Below are 22,809 nucleotides of genomic sequence, written 5' to 3'. Positions count from 1 at the left end.
ATACGATTGCTGGGTATATGTGCCTCAGTATAGGATGGCTGGGTATATGTGCCTCAGTATAGGATGGCTGGGTATATGTGCCTCAGTATAGGATGGCTGGGTATATGTGCCTCAGTATAGGATGGCTGGGTATATGTGCCTCAGTATAGGATGGCTGGGTATATGTGCCTCAGTATAGGATGGCTGGGTATATGTGCCTCAGTATAGGATGGCTGGGTATATGTGGCTCAGTATAGGATGGCTGGGTATATGTGCCTCAGTATAGGATGGCTGGGTATATGTGCCTCAGTATAGGATGGCTGGGTATATGTGGCTCAGTATAGGATTGCTGGGTATATGTGGCTCAGTATAGGATTGCTGGGTATATGTGGCTCAGTAATAGGATTGCTGGGTATATGTGGCTCAGCATAGGATTGCTGGGTATATGTGGCTCAGCATAGGATGGCTGGGTATATGTGGCTCAGTATAGGATGGCTGGGTATATGTGCCTCAGTATAGGATGGCTGGGTATATGTGCCTCAGTATAGGATGGCTGGGTATATGTGCCTCAGTATAGGATGGCTGGGTATATGTGCCTCAGTATAGGATGGCTGGGTATATGTGGCTCAGTATAGGTTGGCTGGGTATATGTGGCTCAGTATAGGATGGCTGGGTATATGTGCCTCAGTATAGGATGGCTGGGTATATGTGCCTCAGTATAGGATGGCTGGGTATATGTGGCTCAGTATAGGATTGCTGGGTATATGTGGCTCAGTAATAGGATTGCTGGGTATATGTGGCTCAGTATAGGTTGGCTGGGTATATGTGCCTCAGTATAGGATTGCTGGGTATATGTGGCTCAGTATAGGTTGGCTGGGTATATGTGGCTCAGCATAGGATTGCTGGGTATATGTGGCTCAGTATAGGATTGCTGGGTATATGTGCCTCAGTATAGGATTGCTGGGTATATGTGGCTCAGTATAGGTTGGCTGGGTATATGTGGCTCAGCATAGGATTGCTAGGTATATGTGCCTCAGTATAGGATTTCTGGGTATATGTGGCTCAGTATAGGTTGGCTGGGTATATGTGGCTCAGCATAGGATTGCTGGGTATATGTGGCTCAGTATAGGATTGCTGGGTATAGGTGGTTTAGTATAGGTTGGCTGGGTATATGTGCCTCAGTATAGGATGGCTGGGTATATGTGGCTCAGTATAGGATTGCTGGGTATATGTGGCTCAGTATAGGTTGGCTGGGTATATGTGGCTCAGTATAGGATTGCTGGGTATATGTGGCTCACCATAGGATTGCTGGGTATATGTGGCTAAGTACAGGATTACTGGGTATATGTGGCTCAGCATGGGATTGCTGGATATATGTGGCTCAGCATAGGATTGCTGGATATATGTGGCTCAGCATAGGATTGCTGGATATATGTGGCTCAGCATAGGATTGCTGGGTATATGTGCCTCAGCATAGGATTGCTGGGTATATGTGGCTAAGTATAGGATTGCTGGATATATGTGGCTCAGCATAGGATTGCTGGATATATGTGGCTCAGCATAGGATTGCTGGATATATGTGGCTCAGCATAGGATTGCTGGGTATATGTGCCTCAGCATAGGATTGCTGGGTATATGTGGCTAAGTATAGGATTGCTGGATATATGTGGCTCAGCATAGGATTGCTGGATATATGTGGCTCAGCATAGGATTGCTGGGTATATGTGGCTCAGCATAGGATTGCTGGGTATATGTGGCTCAGTATAGGATTGCTGGGTATATGTGGCTCAGTATAGGATTGCTGGGTATATGTGGCTCAGTAATAAAATTGCTGGGTATATGTGGCTCAGTATTGGATTGCTGGGTATATGTGCCTCAGTATAGGATTGCTGGGTACATGTGGCTCAGTATAGGTTGGCTGGGTATATGTGGCTCAGCATAGGATTGCTGGGTATATGTGGCTCAGCATAGGATTGCTGGGTATATGTGGCTCAGTATAGGATTGCTGGGTATATGTGGCTCAGTAGAAGTAAGCTGTGCCTTTAGTATAGGGTGGGCACGCTTACCTCCCTCAAGCGGCGACATCCTGGCTTTACCCCCTCAACCACGGCTGCCTGGAGGGCAGATATGTCATTCGGCGCCTGAGGGAGGCTCCGGCGGGCAGCTTGAGTGGAGGCGGAAGTTTTGCTTCAGGTGCCGCCCCCAGCCATGACACTGCGTCATGGCAGAGCTGCCCCTGGCCTCTCAGCCGCACCTCTCTATCCCCGATTGGCCGCGCTAACAAAATTCAATGGGAGGCGACCACGAGGCCGCAATCTACCAATCAGGCGGTCGCGATCTACCGGTAGATCGTGACAGCGATATAAGCAACGTCCAAAGTCTATGTTTCCTTTATTGTGCTTAAAGTCCGTATAATTACACAGTGGTTTTCTGTGTTTGTGTGCCAGGTTATGTAGCGTATCTTTTTTAGGATGTTACGTTGAAACCTTTAACACTCCAACGTTCAATCCTTTCTTTATAATAAAACAAGTACACTGTCACTTGCTCTGACCATAAACCCTAGTTAAACGATTCACAATGAAAACACACAACAGTCATTTGGCAATTTTTATTACAATGACATTCCATTTTTGAAGCATCCATTCAAATGACATTCTTTGCAAGGATGAGTTGCTGAAGAGATTTCAGCAAGACTCAACTCTTTTCACTAAAATAAAAGTTTCACTTAAATCAGACAGCATATCTTCAATTTGTTTTACTTTCTTGGCCACACCATGTATATCTATGTAAAGTTACATCATTGTATATCTTCATTTTACAAAAAGGCTAAACTTTCGTTGGCAAACGTAACAGATCACACAAGCCATTTTGTCATGTAATCTTATTAAAAATGTCCCTCACTTCAGTCTGGCACACCCATTTGAGCATGTGTAGCTAACATGTAGACAGCACTTTCTGTTCAGCTGCTCAAACATCTTACCAGCTTCCAAAGGTTTTTTTTTTCCCTGAAACAAGTTTAGATTTCCTTTAAGTACACTTAACTGTTTTGGCACTTTCTAAATCATTCGCAAATTTTGTCTGAATTAATCCAAACTATAAACACCAAAATAACAAGATTAAAAGATCAAACTTTATTACTGGCTTCCAAGATTTCCAGCGTGAGACCTGTACCAACCTTTTTTTCAATAGCTGTGGGTCAGGGCTTTTGTCTCCAGCTACTGTTGGAAGAAAGGAAAGACTGTTCATTCAGAACCGACCTCCTAAAAGCAGTCACTACTGACTGGAGTAGGAATTGCAAATCAACAAGCCCTGAACTTTGGTACAGGCCTCAAACTTTAGGATTTCTGCAAAAAAATTATATCCAGCTATTTTAATGCGTAATCTCTGCCTAATTCAAATATTTCTAATCTTGTTATTGTGCACATATACTTAAAAGCAGAAATAGACGTACAAAATAATAAACATATGCAATCACTTCTGTACTATATCCAAGTGGCTGATGAAGTCCGTGAACAATTGTTAGTGCTGCACTGCATTGTATGGCCAGGGAAAGGAAAGTCACATTACCAAATGTGACCGATTAAGATGACAGCTGCCCAGGTGTGTCATATGGAGGAGTGTGGTGTTCCACAGCTGGTGGATCTTGCCTTTCAGTGAGGGGGGGGGGGGGGGTAATACATCAAAAACTGACAGCAGATCCTGATAATCAAGGAATGAGCTACTGGCTGAAGACAACAGACATACAAGTTAGGGATACAGATATATGGACTGGACAGAATATTTTTTTCTGACAAATTCTGTGTTTTGGTTCAGAATATGCAAGTTTATTTTTTTATTTGTGCATGTAGTTTTGTTTTGAAAATATTTAGCTGGACTGCGATACAAGCATTCTGGTTGTTCAAGAACCGTACTAAGCACCACAACAAGGCACTGATCCATATATAGGATGGTCAGCCCAGCATCAGATGACAATAAACTGCTACAGCAGCAATGCGATTTACCAAATAGAAACCACATTCTCCATTCAAGAAAATGAATGAAGATTTTAAAATCTGACTTGGGCCCGAAAATGCATCTGTTTTGTAGCGTTATTGCTCATTCCAGTCTTTAGCATCCACTTGGACTTCATCTTTTGTATATACTGCATATCACGGCCATGTTGTATAGCACCACCTGTGCAAAGAAAGGGAGAACAGTTATATACAATTATTAAGCGACTGTTTACTGAACCTAAAATACCCTGTATATCCTGAGTTCTCAGCACGTGGTACAAATGCCCCAGGCGGTACTTATGTAGGGTCGTGGTAATTTGACGACATCACAGTCAATCCATTACCGTTTTGAGTTTAGAGAATAAAAGACCATACCTAAAGAAACTTGAATATGTATTTTAGTTAATTTAAAGCATAAAGGAATGTTTGAAAAGCATTTGGAGCACAATAATGGAGAGGTACTTGAGATGCTGTCCACCACAGCAGAGTAGGCCTGAACGATATATCGTTTTTGGATCGAAATCGCAATCCCAGAAATGCAGATTCTGGGATCGCCATGGCAACGATATTCACCCCCCTCTGCAGCCAGTCCAGCGGTCCCCTCTGCCGCTCTGAGCAGCGGCAGTTTGCGGTGGCTCATTGAGTACACTTCTCCGAGTGAAGGCGGGACACTCTCTCCCACAACTTCCGCCCACTGTGTAGCCAATCAGCGAGCGGGCGTCAGGCTCCGCCCGCAGGCTCTCACACTCCTCCCAACATTAGCTGGGCGGGCGGCAGACTCCGCCCATATGGCTGTCAATCACCGAGTGCTACGAGAGGCAGACTCTGCCCACCCCGGCCCGCAGGCTCTCACACTCCATCCCGGCGGCTCAATATTCCCTGCGCCTCCACATCAATCATAAGCTGGGCAGGTGGCAGGCTGAGTCTGCTGCTGACAATCACTTATTTGTATTGGTGGATTTGTGTCACTTTTTGTTAAGTGGTATGATGAGCAGCAGGCTCACTTGGCAACTCCCTCCTCCCAGTGCTTTAACATCATTTTCTGGGCGGGCGGCAGACTCCACCCGCACGTGTGTCAATCAAACTATGTAACATGGCCAGCAGACTCCGCCCACATTCCTGTCAGTCGAGTTTTGTGTTTCACTGTGTGTCAGCGTGATAATGGTGATGACTGCTGTGGTGTGGCCGACTGTGTGGTGATCATTCTGCAAAGCTGAAGTGGGGGGCCTGGGGGCACTGTTGAATTTGAAAATCATGAATCGAATCAAAAATCGCAATTTCTGACAGAAATCGTGCAATTCAACCTTTTCCTAAAATCGTTCAGGCCTACAGCAGAGAGTACTGTACTTGGCAAAACCTGTCTTTCTTTAAGACATACATGTCAAACTCCGGCCCGTGGGCCAAATCTGGCCCTCAGAGCCATTACATTTGGCCCTCAAGGGGTTACCCCACTTCGCATTAAGTTTGGCCCACTTTAGACCACCAGGGAAGCTATATTGGAGGTGAAGCCCTAGAACGGCAGGGAAGCCATATGGGGGAAGGAGGGGGAAAGCACTAATCACTAGGGAAATGTATAGGGGTGGGTGGGGGCCACTAGACACCAGGGATCTGTGTATGGGAGGGAGGACCACTAGACACCAGATAACGGTATAGGGGAGGGGGGCCATTAGACACCAGGACATTTTGTAAGGTGGCCAGTAGACATTGGACATTTATAAGGCAGCCAGTACTCATAATGTTGAGAAACACTAGACTACATGACAAATAATCAGGCATGAACATGGGAATACATTTAGGCAGCACATAAGATAAAGTCTTGGGTAAGCAGGTGATTGAATAAAATAAAAGGATCAGTTCTTGTGTGAATCATTAACAAAAACAAAGGAAAAAAAAACTGGGCTAAGTGGTAGAGTTTACGCTTTTTTTTTTTTTTTTTTTTTCCCCAAATAAAAAATAAAATAAAAAGCTAAATAGAAGACTAATAAATAAGGCTGCAGTAAGTCTACAGCACATTTTTTGGCCTTTTCCAATCCAATGTAAAGGGGCCCATACACTGGTCGATTTCAGCAGTCAATCAATCAATTCTGTAGAATCGATCAGAAATCGATTCCATCAAATTCCCCATTTGATCAATTTGCGGCCAATTTTGATGGAATTGATCTATCTGACAGGATGGAAGATCTAGGTCGATCTGCTGCTGGCAGCATAGAGTTGGATTGGATCTCATGGTCCAATAATGGATTTAGATCCATTTCCAATAGATTTCATACTGAAATCTATTGGAAATCTGTTCCAAGTGTGTGGCACACATCAGATAGATTCCTGTCATATTCGACTTGACAGGCATCTGCCAGAAATCTGATGGTCGAATCTGCTGCAAATCTGTAAGTGTATGGCCACCTTTAGACTTGGTCTGTTGGTCTGACACTGGGTGTTTCTATTTCAGCTCCAATGTTGGACACAGTCCGACAAGAAGCATAATGGCTGCTGCTAGAGGCAACCTTGCTGGATCTAGTCCGGCATGGCGTCAGCCCCTTCAGACCAAAAGTGTCGGACTAAAGGTGGCCATACACTCATTAGATTAGCAGCAGATCGACCATCAGATAGATTTTCTGATCTATCTTATGTGTTTAGGAACATTTTTTTACTAGGAACAGAATTCCAATAGATTTCGGCATGAAATCTATTGAAAATCGATCTGATGGCATTTTTTTGCCATCAGATTTCCATTAGGTGCAATGCAAATTGATAAGCAATCTCATCAGATTGACCTAGATTTTCCAGCATGTCAGATCGATTGAAATCAATAAAAATCAGCCGCAAATCGATCGGTTGGGCAATCGATTTGCGATTGATCGATTGCTAATCGGCTGAGTGTATGGGCCCCTTAAGTCTGGCTCTTTGATCACCACCAGCCCCACGCTGTGCCTCACACTGTAAATGGCACCATGCAATTACACTGGCGGCCATGCAATGTGGTGTGGTCCTAGAGCACATGAGATGGAGGTTGGATTGCATCCGTGGTAGAGACCCCACCTCCGTCCACTGCAGCAGTCTCAGATCACCCACCTCCACTCCGCACAGCAGTGTAAAAGTTTGTTCTGGGGGGGATATGGGATTGGAAAGGGTTAGGGCCCGTTTCCACTTCTGCGGTGCAAATCGCCGGGGTAAAAATTTGCATGCGAATGCAAATTTCGCATGCGGGTGTATGAATTTTCATGCGTATTCGCATGAATGACGCTGTATGCGAATTTAACCATGGCAGTGCCTGTGTGCTGTTCCGTTAATTCCATGTAAATTCGCATGAAAATTCGCATACACCCGCATAGTAGTATGCAAATTCTGATGGCTCTGCCATGCTGATTTTTCATGCGGACGAAAACGCTAAAAAATCCTGACAAGTGGAAACAGTCCCATCCACTTGTATTGGCTATGCGAATTTGCATGCGGCAAACGCATGCAAATTTGCGATACTGGAAACGGGCACTCGATAAAGGCAGGAATACACTGCATATCTAGTATATTAGATGAGAAACTGTAAGGATAAACATCCAGCATGTGCGCGACCTTTGCATAGCTTTGTGCTCAACCAAGTAGTGCAAAGCTAGCAGCTGCAGCATTAGAAAGGATATTAGGCAAATATTAAGAAAGGTTTCTGCTCAAATCCTATCTAGACTATGTTAATTGCTCACCTGGTTTACAACTAATCTAATAGCGAATACCTTGCATAAGGCTCATATACTATAACCTTTCACTATATCGCCTAATAATTGATCATCAGCTTCACAAGGTTGTTTAACCATACACTGCATAATCAAGTTTTAATTTAACAGCTGAAGCCTGATTGGTTGCTCTTGCCAGTGGTTCCAGTTCTAATCTAGTTCTTGCACAGGTTTTCATAAATCAGCATACCCGTTACATCTTTAATAATGGACAATGTGAAGTACAATGAACTGCAAAGCCCTATAGTGGTTGCTGGGGGAGTCAACACTTATGATTTGTCAGTTTTGTTTTTTCTAAAATGTAGAGAAAATTTAGCATATTTCTTTAATATTTCAAGGTCTCAAAATGTCTAGTTTAGGTAACAAAATAAAACCAGCATTTTGCCATCGCAGTCTAACTTACCAGTCCCCCCGGTCCAGCCCAGGGCCTTGTACTGCTGCAATACCCGGCCTACTGCCTTTTGGTTTTTAGATACAACCACAGCTCTGGACAGTCCAAATTTTTGTTTGTAGTATTTCATTAGCGAGCGATGACCAATTCTAGCACCTGTAAGTCACATTTGAAAAAAAAAATAAAAATGTAAATTAGAGTAAAACACTGCATTTAAATACATAAAGACCATAAAAATAACTTATTCAGGAAGTGAGATAGTGAATTATTAAAGGGAAACTAAACTGAAAGGGACATGGATGTTTCCTTTTAAACAATACCAGTTGCTTGTCAGTCCTGCTGATCTCTGGCTGCAGTAGTGGCTGAATCACACCTGAAACAAGCATGCAGCTAATCCAGTCTAACTTCAGTCTGAGCACCTGACCTGCATGCTTGTTGAGGGGCTGTGGCTAAAAAGTATTAGAGACACAGGATCAGCAGGAGAGTCGGGCAACTGGTATTATTTTAAAAAGGAAAAAACTATATCCTTAGTTTAGGTTCCCTTTAAAAGACAAGATTACTGTGAGTGCATGAGGCTGTAACCGCACAAAGTACAATTTTTTCAGTAATCCTCACTGTATTCTTACATGGCAAGAGTCTCATACACTACAGCAATCCATCCATTGGCTTACCAGCCTGTGTGCATGCCAAAGATTTTCAGATTTTGAATTTTTTTTTTATGAAAGTAACTCCATTTTTCCAGGTAGAAATTCAAGAAATTGTTGTCATATCTTGTGGCTTTTAGTGCACAAATCACAGAACCAACATCCAGCTCTGTATTGCTCTGGTATAATTACGCACACCCAACTTTGTAGTTATTTATTTGTAAAAAAAAATGTTTGGAATCATGTATGATTTTTTGTACCACTTCTCACGTGCACACCACTTTGTATTGGTCTTTCACGTGGAATTCCAATAAAATTGGTTCATGTTTGTGGCTGGATTCCATCAGCGTTAAATTCCATCGCTATGAAAAAATGAGCTTGCTTAAGGATTTGTAGCATGTCAAAAGCAAACTCACATTGGCTGGGAATCGAACCCAGGTCTAGTGCTCAGTAGGCTGCTATCCTAACCATTATACCACCAACACAACACACTACAATGCTACATGCTGAAGCCAGCCTAGCATGTACCATTGTGATATATCCAAGAGAAAAATCCTAATCCACGATTTCCAGCGGAATGGAATTTGCTCTTTCCGATCATCCCTAGTAAAGAAGGTACAAAGGCATTTTATGTTTAAAGTCAAAGCTGAGGATCATTTTTTAAAAGCATTAGAAACTGAAGAGGACATCACACTCTGTAGCATTGTAACAAACATACTTTAAATGACACCTTCTGCAAGCCTTTATAATTTAACGTTCTCTAATGCATCAGGCCTAGTGTCCACTTTTATGTACAGGTCTGGCACTTAATACAAGAACACAGATATAAACGCACATTCTGAGTATAGTGGTTATATAAGAATCAATAGCTTGCATCTAAAGACAGTAAAAACAATACAATTGTGAAGCATCAGTCACAGCGCATATTGTTACTGTAACAAGTCACAAAACACACACATACACAGCCCATGACGGAACTGACTAGTATTGACCGCGCAGGATATTTACTTTAAGCTCTGTGCAATATCTCATAGAAATCAATAAACTTGAAATTACATTCACCAGCCAGGGTCAGTGTGTGCTGAAAGGCTTCATTTACTGCTGCTATACAAGAGAAGCGGTATGGCTCCTACATAAGCTGGAATATCACCACCTGTTCTGACATCTGGTAAATATATACGCCATCAGAAAATATCTGCCAAACAGCTAATCTAGTGCACAAGGAAAATATTAATCTAGCTGACAATATTTTATAGCCAGTCTATGAACTCATCCACTCCGTATTTTGTTATAATTTATCATGGCTCTCACGTTGTGTTTTATTTGTTTCCCCCATACGCAAGTTTTATTCAACCTGGAATCAATACCTAATGCTAGATCTTTGCTAAAATTAACTCTGCATTATTTCCTCCCTTTAATTTTAAATCAATAGATGGAGCTTTTGCAAACCTGCTTAGTCAGCCTATTCCCTTTGCTTGGCTTAGAACTGACCACTGCACAGTAAATGTCACGGCAACATAATGGCTTCCATATTCATATCGTCTCTCTCTCCATACTACTACCGGCGTTTTCTATTACACACCATGCTGTATATACAAAGATCAGCTACAAAATAACAACCAAGTTAACAGTGCAGTGCAGAGGCAAGAGCGCTGCATAATCGGCGGTAGTATGCGGCGGGGATGATTGAAATATACACCCTGACAGAGATTACAGGTGCCAAACAGGGCGTAGATTTCAATCAGCGTGGTCAGGAAGTGGTTAAAGGACAACTGAAGTGAGGATATGGCGGCTGCCATGTTTATTTCATTTTAAACAATACCAGTTGCCTGGCAGTCCTGCTGATCTATTTAGCTGCATTAGTGTCTGAATAACAACAGAAACGAGCTTGCAGCTAATCTTGTCAGATCTGACAATGTCAGAAACAACTGATCTGCTACATGCTTGTTCAGGGGCTAAGGCTAAAAGTATTAGAGGCAGAGGAATAGCATGACAGCCAGGCAACTGGTATTATGTAAATAGAAAACAAATATGGCAGCCTCCGTATCCCTCGTTACAGTTGTCCTTTAAGGAGTGCGAGTGTGTGAGTCTGAGTGTGTGTGAGAGTGTGTACATACATACTCAACCAAATGCTCATAGACCGTAACAAAGTTCTTCACTAGTGCCAGCGCTCCGAATACAACATTAATTTTTGTAATACGGTACTTCATAAACAGTAGCTCCGGAAACCGATTGGTCCTGAGACACTCAGAGGCTAGTCATGTGATCTAAGGCCAGAGGCTGGCACAGCCAATCATGAAGCCCTTTCAAGAGAGTTGATGTGGTCAGTTGTCACCCATGGGACCAGCTGCTATGAAATTGTGGCAGCTGCAGAAATTTTTCTTGTGCAATTTTTGCCTGATTCCTGAGCTACAGCAGGATAGAAGAACAGTGTGGCATAGTTTCCCATGATCATCGAAAACCCATTATGCAGATGTCAGATGGACACTTGAACGCCCACTAGATAAGTAAGATGTATATGGGCCTTAGCAGTGTCACATAGTCCTCTGTAAGTGATCCTTCACTCAGGAAGCAGTGCAGAGCCATGCACACAGCTTTGTACACCCGACTCAGCAACATCAATGTGCTGCCCACATCCCTGCTAATTAGTGTGCAGCAGCACTAAAAGGTGAATATGCCATTAGCATTTCATAGATTTATTAGTACACATTATTACTCATACTATCTTCATGTTCTCTGCCTTTTTGCATCTCCATTAGTGGTTGCATGGTGATCAGCATCTCTCACTGACTGTCTACAATCAGTTATAAATCCCATTTATGACATTCTCTCAAACGGAGGTATCCTAACCTGCCCACCAAGATTTGTGTTTTAAATGTAAAGAATACATTGTAACAGTGAGTGATTGGTCCCTTTTGTACAGTTATGTGTTAAAACAAGACAAATGGACTACAGATTAGCAATTTCTGACACGTATTGCGATGGTTTGTATACCTGAAGGTAGTACTAGCTCCATTGTGTCCTCATCATACTCTATATTCTTATCATCTGGCAGATCTTTGTCCTCCATTTCCACATCTTCACCTTCTTTGTGATCTGGATAGCTGGTCCTGTAAAAAGGAACTTTGCGCTAATCACATGACAGTTTCAAACTATGGTAAGTGACAAATGGCATGTTGCAAAATAGCCATTATAAAAAATCCAGTGCATTCAGAAATTATTGGGACCCCATGAAATCTCTTCACATTTGATATGTTGACAACATGCTAAAACTTGCTTGAATTTATTTTTTTCCTCTACTCAGGCAACAGTCAATGGTTTCAACCATTTCTGCAAGTATTCAGAAGATGGACATCTTTTTAGGGTTACTGCAGAAAAACCACCCCACCAATTTTCACAGGTGGAAGGATGGTGCTACATGTCAAAAGGATTGCTCAGTTTCTTTCAGACATCACTTTTAGTACTGAGGCTAACACGTCAATACTGGTTTCATCAGAAGAAATAAATCTACTTTCTAAGGCCCAGTGCACACCAAAAACCTCTAGCAGATATGCAAAACGCTAGAGGTTTTTGAAGCAGATTTCAGAGCAACTCAAGGCATGTTTAGAGACGTTTTCTAAACACACCTAGCATTTTTTGGAGCGTTTTTGTGTAGCAGATTACAAATATGGTTACAGTAAAGCAGTTACTAAACAACTAAACAGCTACTGTAACAAAAACGCCTGGAAAACCGCTCTGATCTAGCGTTTTTCAGAGCAGTTTTCCACTTTCCCATACTTTAACATTGAGGCAGAAACACCTCAAAAATCTAAAAAAAATGCTGCAGCTCCGGGTTTGCGTTTGTGGAAAAAACAAACCGCTCTGGTGTGCACCATCCCATTCACGTTTAAAAAACGCTCCAGAACCGCTCCGGTGTGCACCAGCCCTTACAGTTGCAAAGCCCTTCGAGTGCCTGTTCTATTAAATTGTGGCTACCCTACATATAGCAACATATTGCAGGGCTCAGGTCTGCTTTAAAGAACAAGCGACACCCATGCTAACCTAGAAGTAAAAAACACATATAAGTAGATAAATACTACTTCTACTTGCATAACAGATGTATTGTGCTATCCATGTAATGAATCCTGTGAATTTTACAAAGGAAAAGCAGAAAATCCTATTCTAGGCAGTGGCCATTTTGCAAAGCTAATGCTGACATCATATCCTCCCTGACTCTTGTCTTCTCCCCTCCCTTCTCTTGCTCATTGTGTATTCATTAGCTGCCCTCCTCCCAGAGTCTTCAGACACTCCCACTGAAGTGTATACTAGGAACTGCACTGTCTTATCCTCCAATCGCCGAGTCACCTCAGCCTTGCTTGTAAACACAAGTAATCAGGGGGAGTATCTGATTAGCAGCAAGGCAGGGAAATAAATGGAAGAGGAGGAATATATTATAGATAAAAAGAACTCCCAGCATTCAACTCTTTGGCACTGTTTGGCACTAGGGTCAGTGCTCCTAAAATATGTCATAACTCCAAACCATAACAGCAGAAAAAGTTTTGCAAGTTTTGAATGCAGTATTAGCATCTTTATCACTTAATACACTCAGACCAGTTGCTGTTGAAATTTGATTTTTATGGCGGCAATCAGGGCTGTGGAGTCGGAGTCGTGCAATTTTGGGTGCCTGGAGTCGGAGTCGGGAAAAAAATGCACCGACTCCGACTCCTAATGAATTTGTAACTGTAATTAAAATAGAAAATATGATAAAATGTTCTATTTCTCAGATGATAGTCATTAAAAATAATGTATATATACAGTATATATACAGTAATAGCTGTGCTTAGTCCACAAAAATGAAATAAACCAGTCAAAATTAGTTACTTGTGCTGCTTCAATAAAGCAGTCCCCGTATTTTTAAGATCAGATATACATATCTGATTGTGACTGTACATATGATGTGTACACAGGAATCTCTTATATATACTAAATAACATCTATGCTGTAAGAATAAAGCCTGATGTGTAGCTGTGTCACTAATAGAGATGGTCAATGAGATGGAAATAAATCTGCATTGATGCTGATTTATGCAAAATGTATGCACTCCCTTTGCTGATGAAATCAAATAATGTGATATGTTATTAAAATTTGGTTTGGTGACTACAAATTAAAGGGTAACTGAAACGGATGAAAAGTAAAGTTTTATACATACCTGGGGCTTCCTCCAGCCCCCTTCAGGCTAATCAGTCCCTCGCTGTCCTCCACCACCCGGATCTTCTGCTATGAGTCCTGGTAATTCAGCCAGTCAGCGCTGTCCGGCCGCATGCCGCTCCCACAGCCAGGTACATTCTGCACCTGCGCAATAGTGCTGCACAGGTGTAGTATGCTCCTGGCGGCGGAGTGTGTGCATGCGCACTACGCCCGACTGGCTCAAGTACCTGGACTCTTAGCAGAAGATCCAGGTGGTGGAGGAGGACATAGAGGGACTGATTATCCTGAAGGCGGCTGGAGGAAGCCCCAGGTATGTATAAAACTTTAAATTTCATCTGTCTCAGGTTTACTTTGTTACACAGTAGTACTATACTCTACATATGCACTCCCCACAGAGCTGCAGGGAATCCACTGAGAATGCTGTCCACATTGAACACAGAGGTGTCTGTTTACAATCTCCTCATTCCCCTGCAGAGTACCTGCACATCATTCTTACATGTACCCACACTTACATCGCCTAGGGCCTGATAGATGTTCTTTGTTCCGGTTTGTACCTTTTACAAGTACTTTTACCAAGGACTAGTTTTAGTCTAAAGGGAATACATATAGTAGTCTACATATCCTTCTCACTTCAGCTGTCTTGTAAAATTCCTAAGCGTTGGCAGTTAAGAGACGAATTTCATGTTACATACTTTTAATCAACAAAATTGTAATATGCAAATTAGAGGAGTCGGAGTCGTGGAGTCGGAGTCGGTGGAATCCTAAACTGAGGAGTCGGAGGATTTTTGGACCGACTCCACAGCCCTGGCGGCAATACTGCTTGTTGGTAACACATGCTAGATGGATGTCATCTGATAAGGATGGGGAACTGATCCCTCAGACGACATCAATGGGCCCAAGCTGTACAGACATGAAGTTAACCTACAGGCTAATTACGCACTGGTGCGGGTGTGCTGGAGAGCCCATAGAATGTCACAGATGTGGCGGCAGGTGGGGCGAGCAGAGAGAACAAAGCTTTTGCCCATAGTTTGACCAAATTGATCTCCTGGCAGACTACTGGCTGGGTGGGCATCAGGAGGAGCTGGCTGGATTATTGGCAAAATCGGTCGTTATCTAGCGTGTGTACGTTTTTTTAAAGTCTACAATGTAACTTATAGTAGTTTCATAAATGGCTTCCTGAATGTCGACGCTAGAAGGTTTTATTCACTACTTATATATTGCTCTTATATATTCTTGTGACTTCTCCCTCTACTGCTATATGCCTTGATTGTTAAAATGTTGCCATTTAGACCTTTACATTGTAGAGCAAACTATACATCAATACATTTATATTTACTATACCAGTGTTTCTCAAACCTGTCCTCGTGACTCCCCAACGGTGCACGATTTGCAGGCAGCCTCATCTATGCACAGGTGGGATAATTAGTGTCTCAGCTACATGGAATCCACCTAGCTGAGACACTAATTACCTCACCTGTGCATAGGTGAGATTGCCTGCAAAACATGCACCATTGGGGAGTCACGAGGACAGGTTTGAGAAACACTGTACTATACTATTACAAGCAAGTAATGGTGCATGCTGACGGTAAAATATGCAACATTCATACCTAAAGTCATAGAAGTCTGCAAACTCCAAAGCAGCGTCGCCATCAGTGAAGAGCCTGCAGTGACTCTTGTCAGTCATGTGAGCCTGGACTGATTCCGTAGTGTAAAAGGATTTTCCTCTTTCATTGCACCATAAGCAGATCTTCCCAACACCAACCTTCTCACCTAGAAGGTCAGCAAATATACACCATCAATCAGCTTGTCATCAAATGTAAGCTACAACAAGAACACAAATGTACTCAATGAATTACACTGCAACATACAGCTCTGTATACAAGCACAGCTGAAATCTCTGAACACAAGCACTCAATGTAAAAGTAGACCCATGAGAAACACAGGAGCTGCTTTACCAGCCTCTTCCTGCACAACAAACTTCCAGTTACTGGAGGAGACAAATTAAAGGGAACCTAAACTGAGAAGGATATGGATTTTTCCTTTTAAAATCAGTTGCCTGACTCTTCTGCTGCTCCTGTGTCTCTAATACTTTCAGCCCCAGCCCCTGAACAAGCATGCAGATCAGGTGCTCTGACTGAAGTCAGACTGGATTAGCTGCATGCTTGTTTCAGGCGTGTGATTCAGCCACTACTGCAGCCAAAGAGATCAGCAGGACTGCCAGGCAACTGGTATTGTTTATAAGGAAACATCCACATCCTCTCAGTTTAGGTTCCCTTTAAGAATTTCATCTGATAGAAAGCATGCATAATGCCCTCTATCTGGATGCTCTAAAGCCACATACACATGCTAGATTAGAGTTGGCTGACAACCACCTCAGGCAATAATCCGGCATGTGCACTGTGGCCCCCGACCGCCACCCTGAAAGCAATCCGCCAGGCAGAACAACTTGCTCAAGCGGCAGCGAATACCTTCTTTGGAGCCACTCACCCCGCCCCACCGCGTGACTTCATATTGGCACCACTTTGTGACAACAGAACCCATCTTCAGCTGTACAGCTGACTCCACATCTGTACAGCCTCGGCCCAGCAATGTCATCTGAGGGATCGGGTTCCGGACCCCATCAGGCGACATCATGTAGCCACCCTGGCGGTATGGACGAGCTAAGCTCGTCCAGCAAAAAACGTTAATGACAGGCTGAACTCGTCCATGCCGACAGGGAGATTTCCTGTTTCTCTGCCCCGCCGGCTGCATTTTTTTTCTCATCAGAGTGATTCCCCAGGATGGCTGGATGCCTGACTGCACGCTGTGGGTAGCGAGCTGTTCTACCCCAACGTGCAGAACAAGCATCCAGCCACCCTAGGGAATCCCTGGGCAGCAAATCGGCAGGCAGAGAATGGGTGTGCGTGTGGGGGTTCCCCCTTGTATGCGACGACTGTGCGGGCAGGGGTATCCCCCTCCACCCTCCTGACCCCCCCTCCCGATCCTCAAACCCCTGCCCCCCCCCCCCCCCCCGTCTCAGCCCGTTGAGTAAATAGATCTACTCACCCGAGGGCTCTCTCCAGCGACGGCTGTGGCGCACACCCTCCATCTCTGAAGTCCCGGTCTCTGAACATTTACATTACGAGGATCGGTGACGTCACCAAGTCTCGTAATGTAATTGTACAGAAAACGAGACTTGGTGATAAAAGAGGAAGTGCTGTTGCAGCCGTCGCTGGAGAGAGCCCTCGGGTGAGAAGATCTATTTACTCAACAGGCTGAGACGGGGAGGAGGGGGGGGGACGACGACATCTGGCTAAATACCTGGCTCACTATATACCTGGCTGCCCATCTGGCCAACTATACCTGGCTGCACATCTGGGTCTTATACTCACCATTGGCGTGCTGATCCCTCGTCGCGCACCTCTGATAGCTTCCCCAGTGTCTTCTTCCATGTCCCTTGGTGGATTTTGCTCCCCCTCGGCGATCACATGTCCCCCGTCGATCGGCGTTGATGACACCAGGGTCACACAGCGTCATAAACATCTCGCAGCAAACACTTTTTTCTTTTAATTCAATACAATAACCTGTATTGAATTCAATATATATTAAAAAAAATTGCAAAAAAAATTGCAAAAAAAAAAAAAAAAAAAGAATTGAAAATTATTGGAAATTAATTGAAACACTTTTTGCATGGAAGTCCTGGGGAAATTGAATGCCAGGGTGGTTAAAAGTGTGTACAGGCCATGCTGCATGATGAACTGATTTGTAAACATACAACCTTATCTTACCTACAGAGATGAGAACTAAAGTACACAACCCTACTCCATCATACTGTCTCACCGATCCTGCCTCTGTCCAACTTCACTGTCCCACTGTAAACTTGTCCCAACCTCCTCTATGCTCCCTCTGCTGTCACTCTATCTTCAGGCTTCTCTATCATCATTCTAAATCCTCTGCTTTGACTTTTCTATATTTACAGATTATTACTTGTATATGTCATAATGAAGTAATAACTTCAGAGCTGTGAGTTAACAGTGGCTTTATGTTATCAAGCAGATAGATTAGCCTTATGGTGTGGATGTGTAAATTAGCTTCACATTTCCTGCCATCAGTGCTTGTGGAATTACTGTCTCAGTATATATTTACTGTGCTGCATTCATATTTACATATATTTCACGGATGATGGGAATAGAAATCAGATTGGTAAATATTGATTAGCATCAACTACTCCCTCAGAAATGTACATTTTGACGTCACCAATTTCCCCACCACATATTGTATTGGGAACAATGAGTAAGAATAATATAGAATATAAACCCTCAACTTTAACATCTACCACTCGCTACATTCACCTGCAAAGTATTTCCCCCTCAAACTGTGCTGCACCCAATAGCAGGAACAGACCTGTTTACAAAAAAAAAAAATCACTAAATCCAATTTCTGTGTAGTTCATTTCAGAAGTGTTTTTTTTTTTGTGTTAATTTTCAAAGTTTACATATTGAGTGTATACTGACCCAAATAAAGAATGAGGCCCTTTAGATCTTGTAGAAACTCTATATCAGGAATGAAAAAACTATGGACTTTGGTCATATGGGCGACATTCTTTAGCAGAGAGCGGGAGTGATGAGAGCAGAACAAGCAGTCTGTGACAGGGATCATCCCTGGTGCTGTACTGCTCTCAGCTCCAGCAGCAGAACTGCCCTCATCAGCATCCTCCATGCCCTCATCCACATCCTCCATGTCCTCCTCACTGTCACCTTCTTCCTCTGAATCCATATCCTCCCAATCTAAAAGACAAAAAAAAAAAAAAAAAGCAGTGAGCATACAACATTCTGCTTCCACACTGCGCATACAATCAAATTACAGAGAACTTTTCTGCTCGCTGACATATCCAAATAAGAAAGGCTGCGCAATTATTGTAGTTATCTGAAAGAACTACTGTGTTCTTCCACTGGAAACAGACTCTTCCTGTGCAGAATGGAAGGAGGAATATGAGTGATTGCTGCAGGGAAATACAGACTTGGATACAGACTCAGCCTGACTTATGGCCCATACTCACGGGCTACAATTGTCAGCGCAACCACGTGGCACGCGCGTGTTGCGGCGACAGGCTGCCCGTGAGTAAGGCGCATGCACGCCGAACCGTCGCCAGGTGATTGGCGTGGTCTTCACAGCAACTGTCGCTAGTCCGCGTGTGTATGCGGACTAGCGACAGCAACCTCTATGCAGAACACGGATCTTCCGGCGGGGGGGGGGGGGGGGGGGGGAGGAACGTCGGCGACAGCTTCCGTCGCGACGCTGATCCCTCTTCTGCGTGTTGTGTACATGGAGGGACCTGGGGCGACGAGCTGTCGCCGGCCTGTCGCGCACATGCTCCCGTGTGCTAGCGACAGGCCACAAAAGTAGCCCGTGAGTATGGGCCATTAGAGAGGGATGACACATCGTTTAGCTTGTGCTGGGCATACACGGTGCAATTATTCCTTATCAATCGAACCGCTGATGGCTTGATTGAGAATTTCCGACAGGTCCGATGATCCCGCTCGATCCCCACTCGCTCGATCCCCGCGGGTGGACAATAGCGAAGAATCGAGCGGAAGATAAGGAGCGCCCGCGGGGCCGAGCGAGAATCCAGTAAACCGGCGGCGGCATGAGCGGGGACGCGGCGGGGGTCGACCCGTGTATTCCCAGCATTAGATGCGTCGGGAAGGATATCTGCATCTGCTCTGTATAACCTGTCAAGGACACATTTAAAAAAAATAAACTGCTTGGCATCTGAAGCTCCTAATGTTAAGTACATGATAACAGGGTTATGGCAGACACCTAATTTTTTTTTACCATAGCGACCCTTTAAATATCAGGTATGTAAGTGGCTGACTCAGTCCTGACTCAGACAGGAAGTGACTACAGTGTGATCCTCACTGATAAGAAATTCCCCTTTTTATCTCTTTCCTGCTCTCAGAAGCCATTTTCCGCTATAGTTTTATAGTTGGAATTTCTTATCAGTGAGGGTCACACTGTAGTCACTTCCTGTTTGAGTCTGGAATGAGTCAGCCACTTACATACCTGATATTTAACTCTTTCAGGCAAAGGAAAAAAGGAACACAGAATAGTTATTTGAGTGCTAGGCACTGTACATACACAGGTCTATCTCACCATGTCACACGCCACTTTGGGTATCCTTTAAGCAACATTTTTCTGAGTCTATTTTGGGAGGTAAGTCCACCAATAACCCCCCCATTGTTCTCTTTTAAAACATTTTATTCTAGTTTTATACTTTTGGCACCTCTGTACAACTGTACAATTAGTATTAAGGAGCAGGGAGGAAAGGAGTCAGAGCAATTATGGGCACCTGGAGTTGGCGATTTCATAAACTGAGGAGTCCGAGTCAAATTATTTTGTACCTGCTCCCCAGCCCTGAAGACAACAAAATAACTTTTCATGTCAGCCACACGGTGTATATGTTACGGCCAAAACCAGAAATCGGCCAATTCTAGAATTGGCCGGCCGTTTCTAGAACTGGCCAATTTGACGTCGGCCAAAGTCCAAAATGCTGGGAATTTCTGACATTGGCCGGCCAGTTCTAGAAATGGCCAAAGTCAGTCGGCCAAAGTCCAAAACGCACAAATCCCAGAACATCCCGGGTCCTGTCCAGCACCATCAATGGCACTCGGAACTTCCTCTCTGCTCTGAAAGATACAGCATAATGTTTTTAAAGAAAAGCATTTCTTTGTTTCACCTGATACAAATCCTGCAATAAATCTGCAGTGTGGCTACTTCCTGCTTCCACGGAAGCAGGCATAGTGTTAACATCCTGTGCTTTCGAATTAGCTTATCTGACATGGCAGTCAGGTGACACAGGGAAGAGATCAAATTACAACTTTGATTAGTCACAGATGAGGAGGAATTAGACAGGCTAAACTCGCTAAATACATACAGGCTGAGGAAGAAGCCGGCAGGAAGAAGATGGAGAGAAGGAATGAAAGTGCTATTTCGTCGGCAAAACAGCAGCAGGAAAGGCATCCCTGGGTCCTGACTCCCAAGAAACAAGACGGAAGGCAGCAGGGGGCAGTGAGAAGGCGGAAGGCAGCAGTGAGAAGGCGGAAGGCAGCGGGGAGCAGTGAGAAGGCGGAAGACAGCGGGGAGCAGTGAGAAGGCGGAAGGCAGAATTGGACGAGCGGGGAATTGAAAAGCAGGGGACAGCGGCACAACTTGCAGTGAACGGAGAGCTGGGCATCGGCACAACATGCAGGCAGACGAACAGGGAACTGGACGCGCAGAAGGCGCAACATGGAGGCAGCCGCAGACGAACGGGAACTGGACAGGCAGAAGCGCAACATGCTGGCAGCCGCAGACGAGCGGGCAACTGGAGGGGCAGAAGCGCAACATGCTGGCAGACGAACGGGGAACTGGACGGGCAGGCTGGATACGAACAGGGAATTGAAAAAGCGGGGGACAGCGGCACTACTTGCAGTGCACGGAGAGTGGGACAGCACTTCCTAAGAGGCGAGCTTCTGGACTTGGCCGGCCACATATAGTCAGAACGCATTCTGGCCGGCCAAAGTCCGAAATTCTGCAGCATTTCTTATATTGGCCGCATCAGGCGGCCACTTCGCGTTTTGACCGGCTAGAACCCGAAGTGGCCAGACTTCGGGTTCTGGCCGTAACATATATAAGGAACATAGTGATGGTAAAAAAAAAAAAAAAAGTAGAAATAAATAGCTTACTTGTATAATGCCTCTATTTCAAATATTTCAATAAGTTGTACACCGTGTTCATTATTTCAGAGAACATTTGTCTAGGTTTTGCATCCTGGCTCACAAACGCTCAACCAACAAGACAGTTCAGGCGGGTAATTTTTTTTTTTTACTTCTTTTCTTTTAGTACAGAACACCTGCAATTTTGCATCATATGGCAGATTCTATTCCAGCTAGCTGCTGGCGATGTGACTCAGGAGTCAGAAACACAATTCATAAATGGTAGCCACTCCTTAGCCTGCTTTTTGAACTTACATTCTTGAAGAGTAATCAAGCTGAAGCTTAGGTATAAAATTAGATACTTACCTAAAGAGAGGGAAGCCTCGGGATCCTAATGAGGCTTGCCTCCCTGCTCTGATGTCCCCCATCGCTGAGTGCAGCTGCCCAGAAGATTAGAGGTAAGGCATTGTCGCTAATTATATCAAGGCCACGCAGCTCTTGCTCCTACAGCATGGCCGCGCAATAGCCGACCGAGCCCACTCCCGCATGCGCAGTAAGCCAGAGCCGCGGGCTCCTTGGTACTGGGCTCGTGCGGCCACGCTTCAGGAAGAGGAGCTGCATGGCCCCGATCTGGAGGGGACCTCTCTCAGTAACGGGGGACAACAGAGTGGCGAGGGATCCTAAGGCTTTCCTCTCAAGGTAAGTATCTGATTTTGATCCCAAGCTTCGGCTTGGGATCACTTCAACATTATGGTTTGGGGTAATGACATGATGGTTTATCCCTATAGTTCACTCTTAAGCTCAACACACACCATACAATCTTGGTTGTTCAATCTTACCACTTTCATGTAGTATAAGAGCTTATCTAATCAATTAAGGTATTTTCAATCTGTTGGCCCTTATACCACATAGATTTGGTAAATCTGTACAACCAAGATTGTATGGTGTGTGTTGAGCTTAAAGGTGGCCACATACCATACAATTTTTTAAATATCTATTCAATTTTTCTGACTGATTGGGCATATTTTTGAAATGTTACAATGTAACACACACATACGTTCAATTTTTCCCCAATTATGATAAAAATGATTGGAAACTGACAAAATTGCTAGGGTGTGTATATTAATAAATTGACAAGCCAACACACACCATACAATCTTTCGAAAGATTGAAGAAAAATATCTGGCATTCCGGATCGATTATCGGAGAAAACGGGAAATC

General features: G+C 44.0%; 1 protein-coding gene across 1 annotated transcript in view; it reads right to left on the bottom strand.

The window, feature by feature from the left end:
• Nucleotides 1-2,572: 2,572 nt before the first annotated feature.
• The window catches only part of ZNF622 (zinc finger protein 622), a 33,391-nt gene continuing 13,154 nt past the window's right edge, over nucleotides 2,573-22,809 (bottom strand). The window contains exons 3-7 of the mRNA XM_068236721.1: nucleotides 18,409-18,681; nucleotides 15,523-15,685; nucleotides 11,723-11,838; nucleotides 8,097-8,240; nucleotides 2,573-4,152 (exon numbers count right to left, since the gene is read on the bottom strand). Coding sequence (XP_068092822.1) covers nucleotides 4,025-4,152; nucleotides 8,097-8,240; nucleotides 11,723-11,838; nucleotides 15,523-15,685; nucleotides 18,409-18,681 — 824 coding nt within the window. The 3' untranslated portion in view covers nucleotides 2,573-4,024. The remainder of the gene's footprint in view (nucleotides 4,153-8,096; nucleotides 8,241-11,722; nucleotides 11,839-15,522; nucleotides 15,686-18,408; nucleotides 18,682-22,809) is intronic.

This window comes from Hyperolius riggenbachi, chromosome 5 (assembly GCF_040937935.1).
Source record: "Hyperolius riggenbachi isolate aHypRig1 chromosome 5, aHypRig1.pri, whole genome shotgun sequence".
Classification (NCBI taxonomy): domain Eukaryota; kingdom Metazoa; phylum Chordata; class Amphibia; order Anura; family Hyperoliidae; genus Hyperolius; species Hyperolius riggenbachi.
The sequence above is the reverse complement of the archived record's forward strand: the minus strand, read 5'-3'. Positions and strand labels throughout refer to the sequence as shown.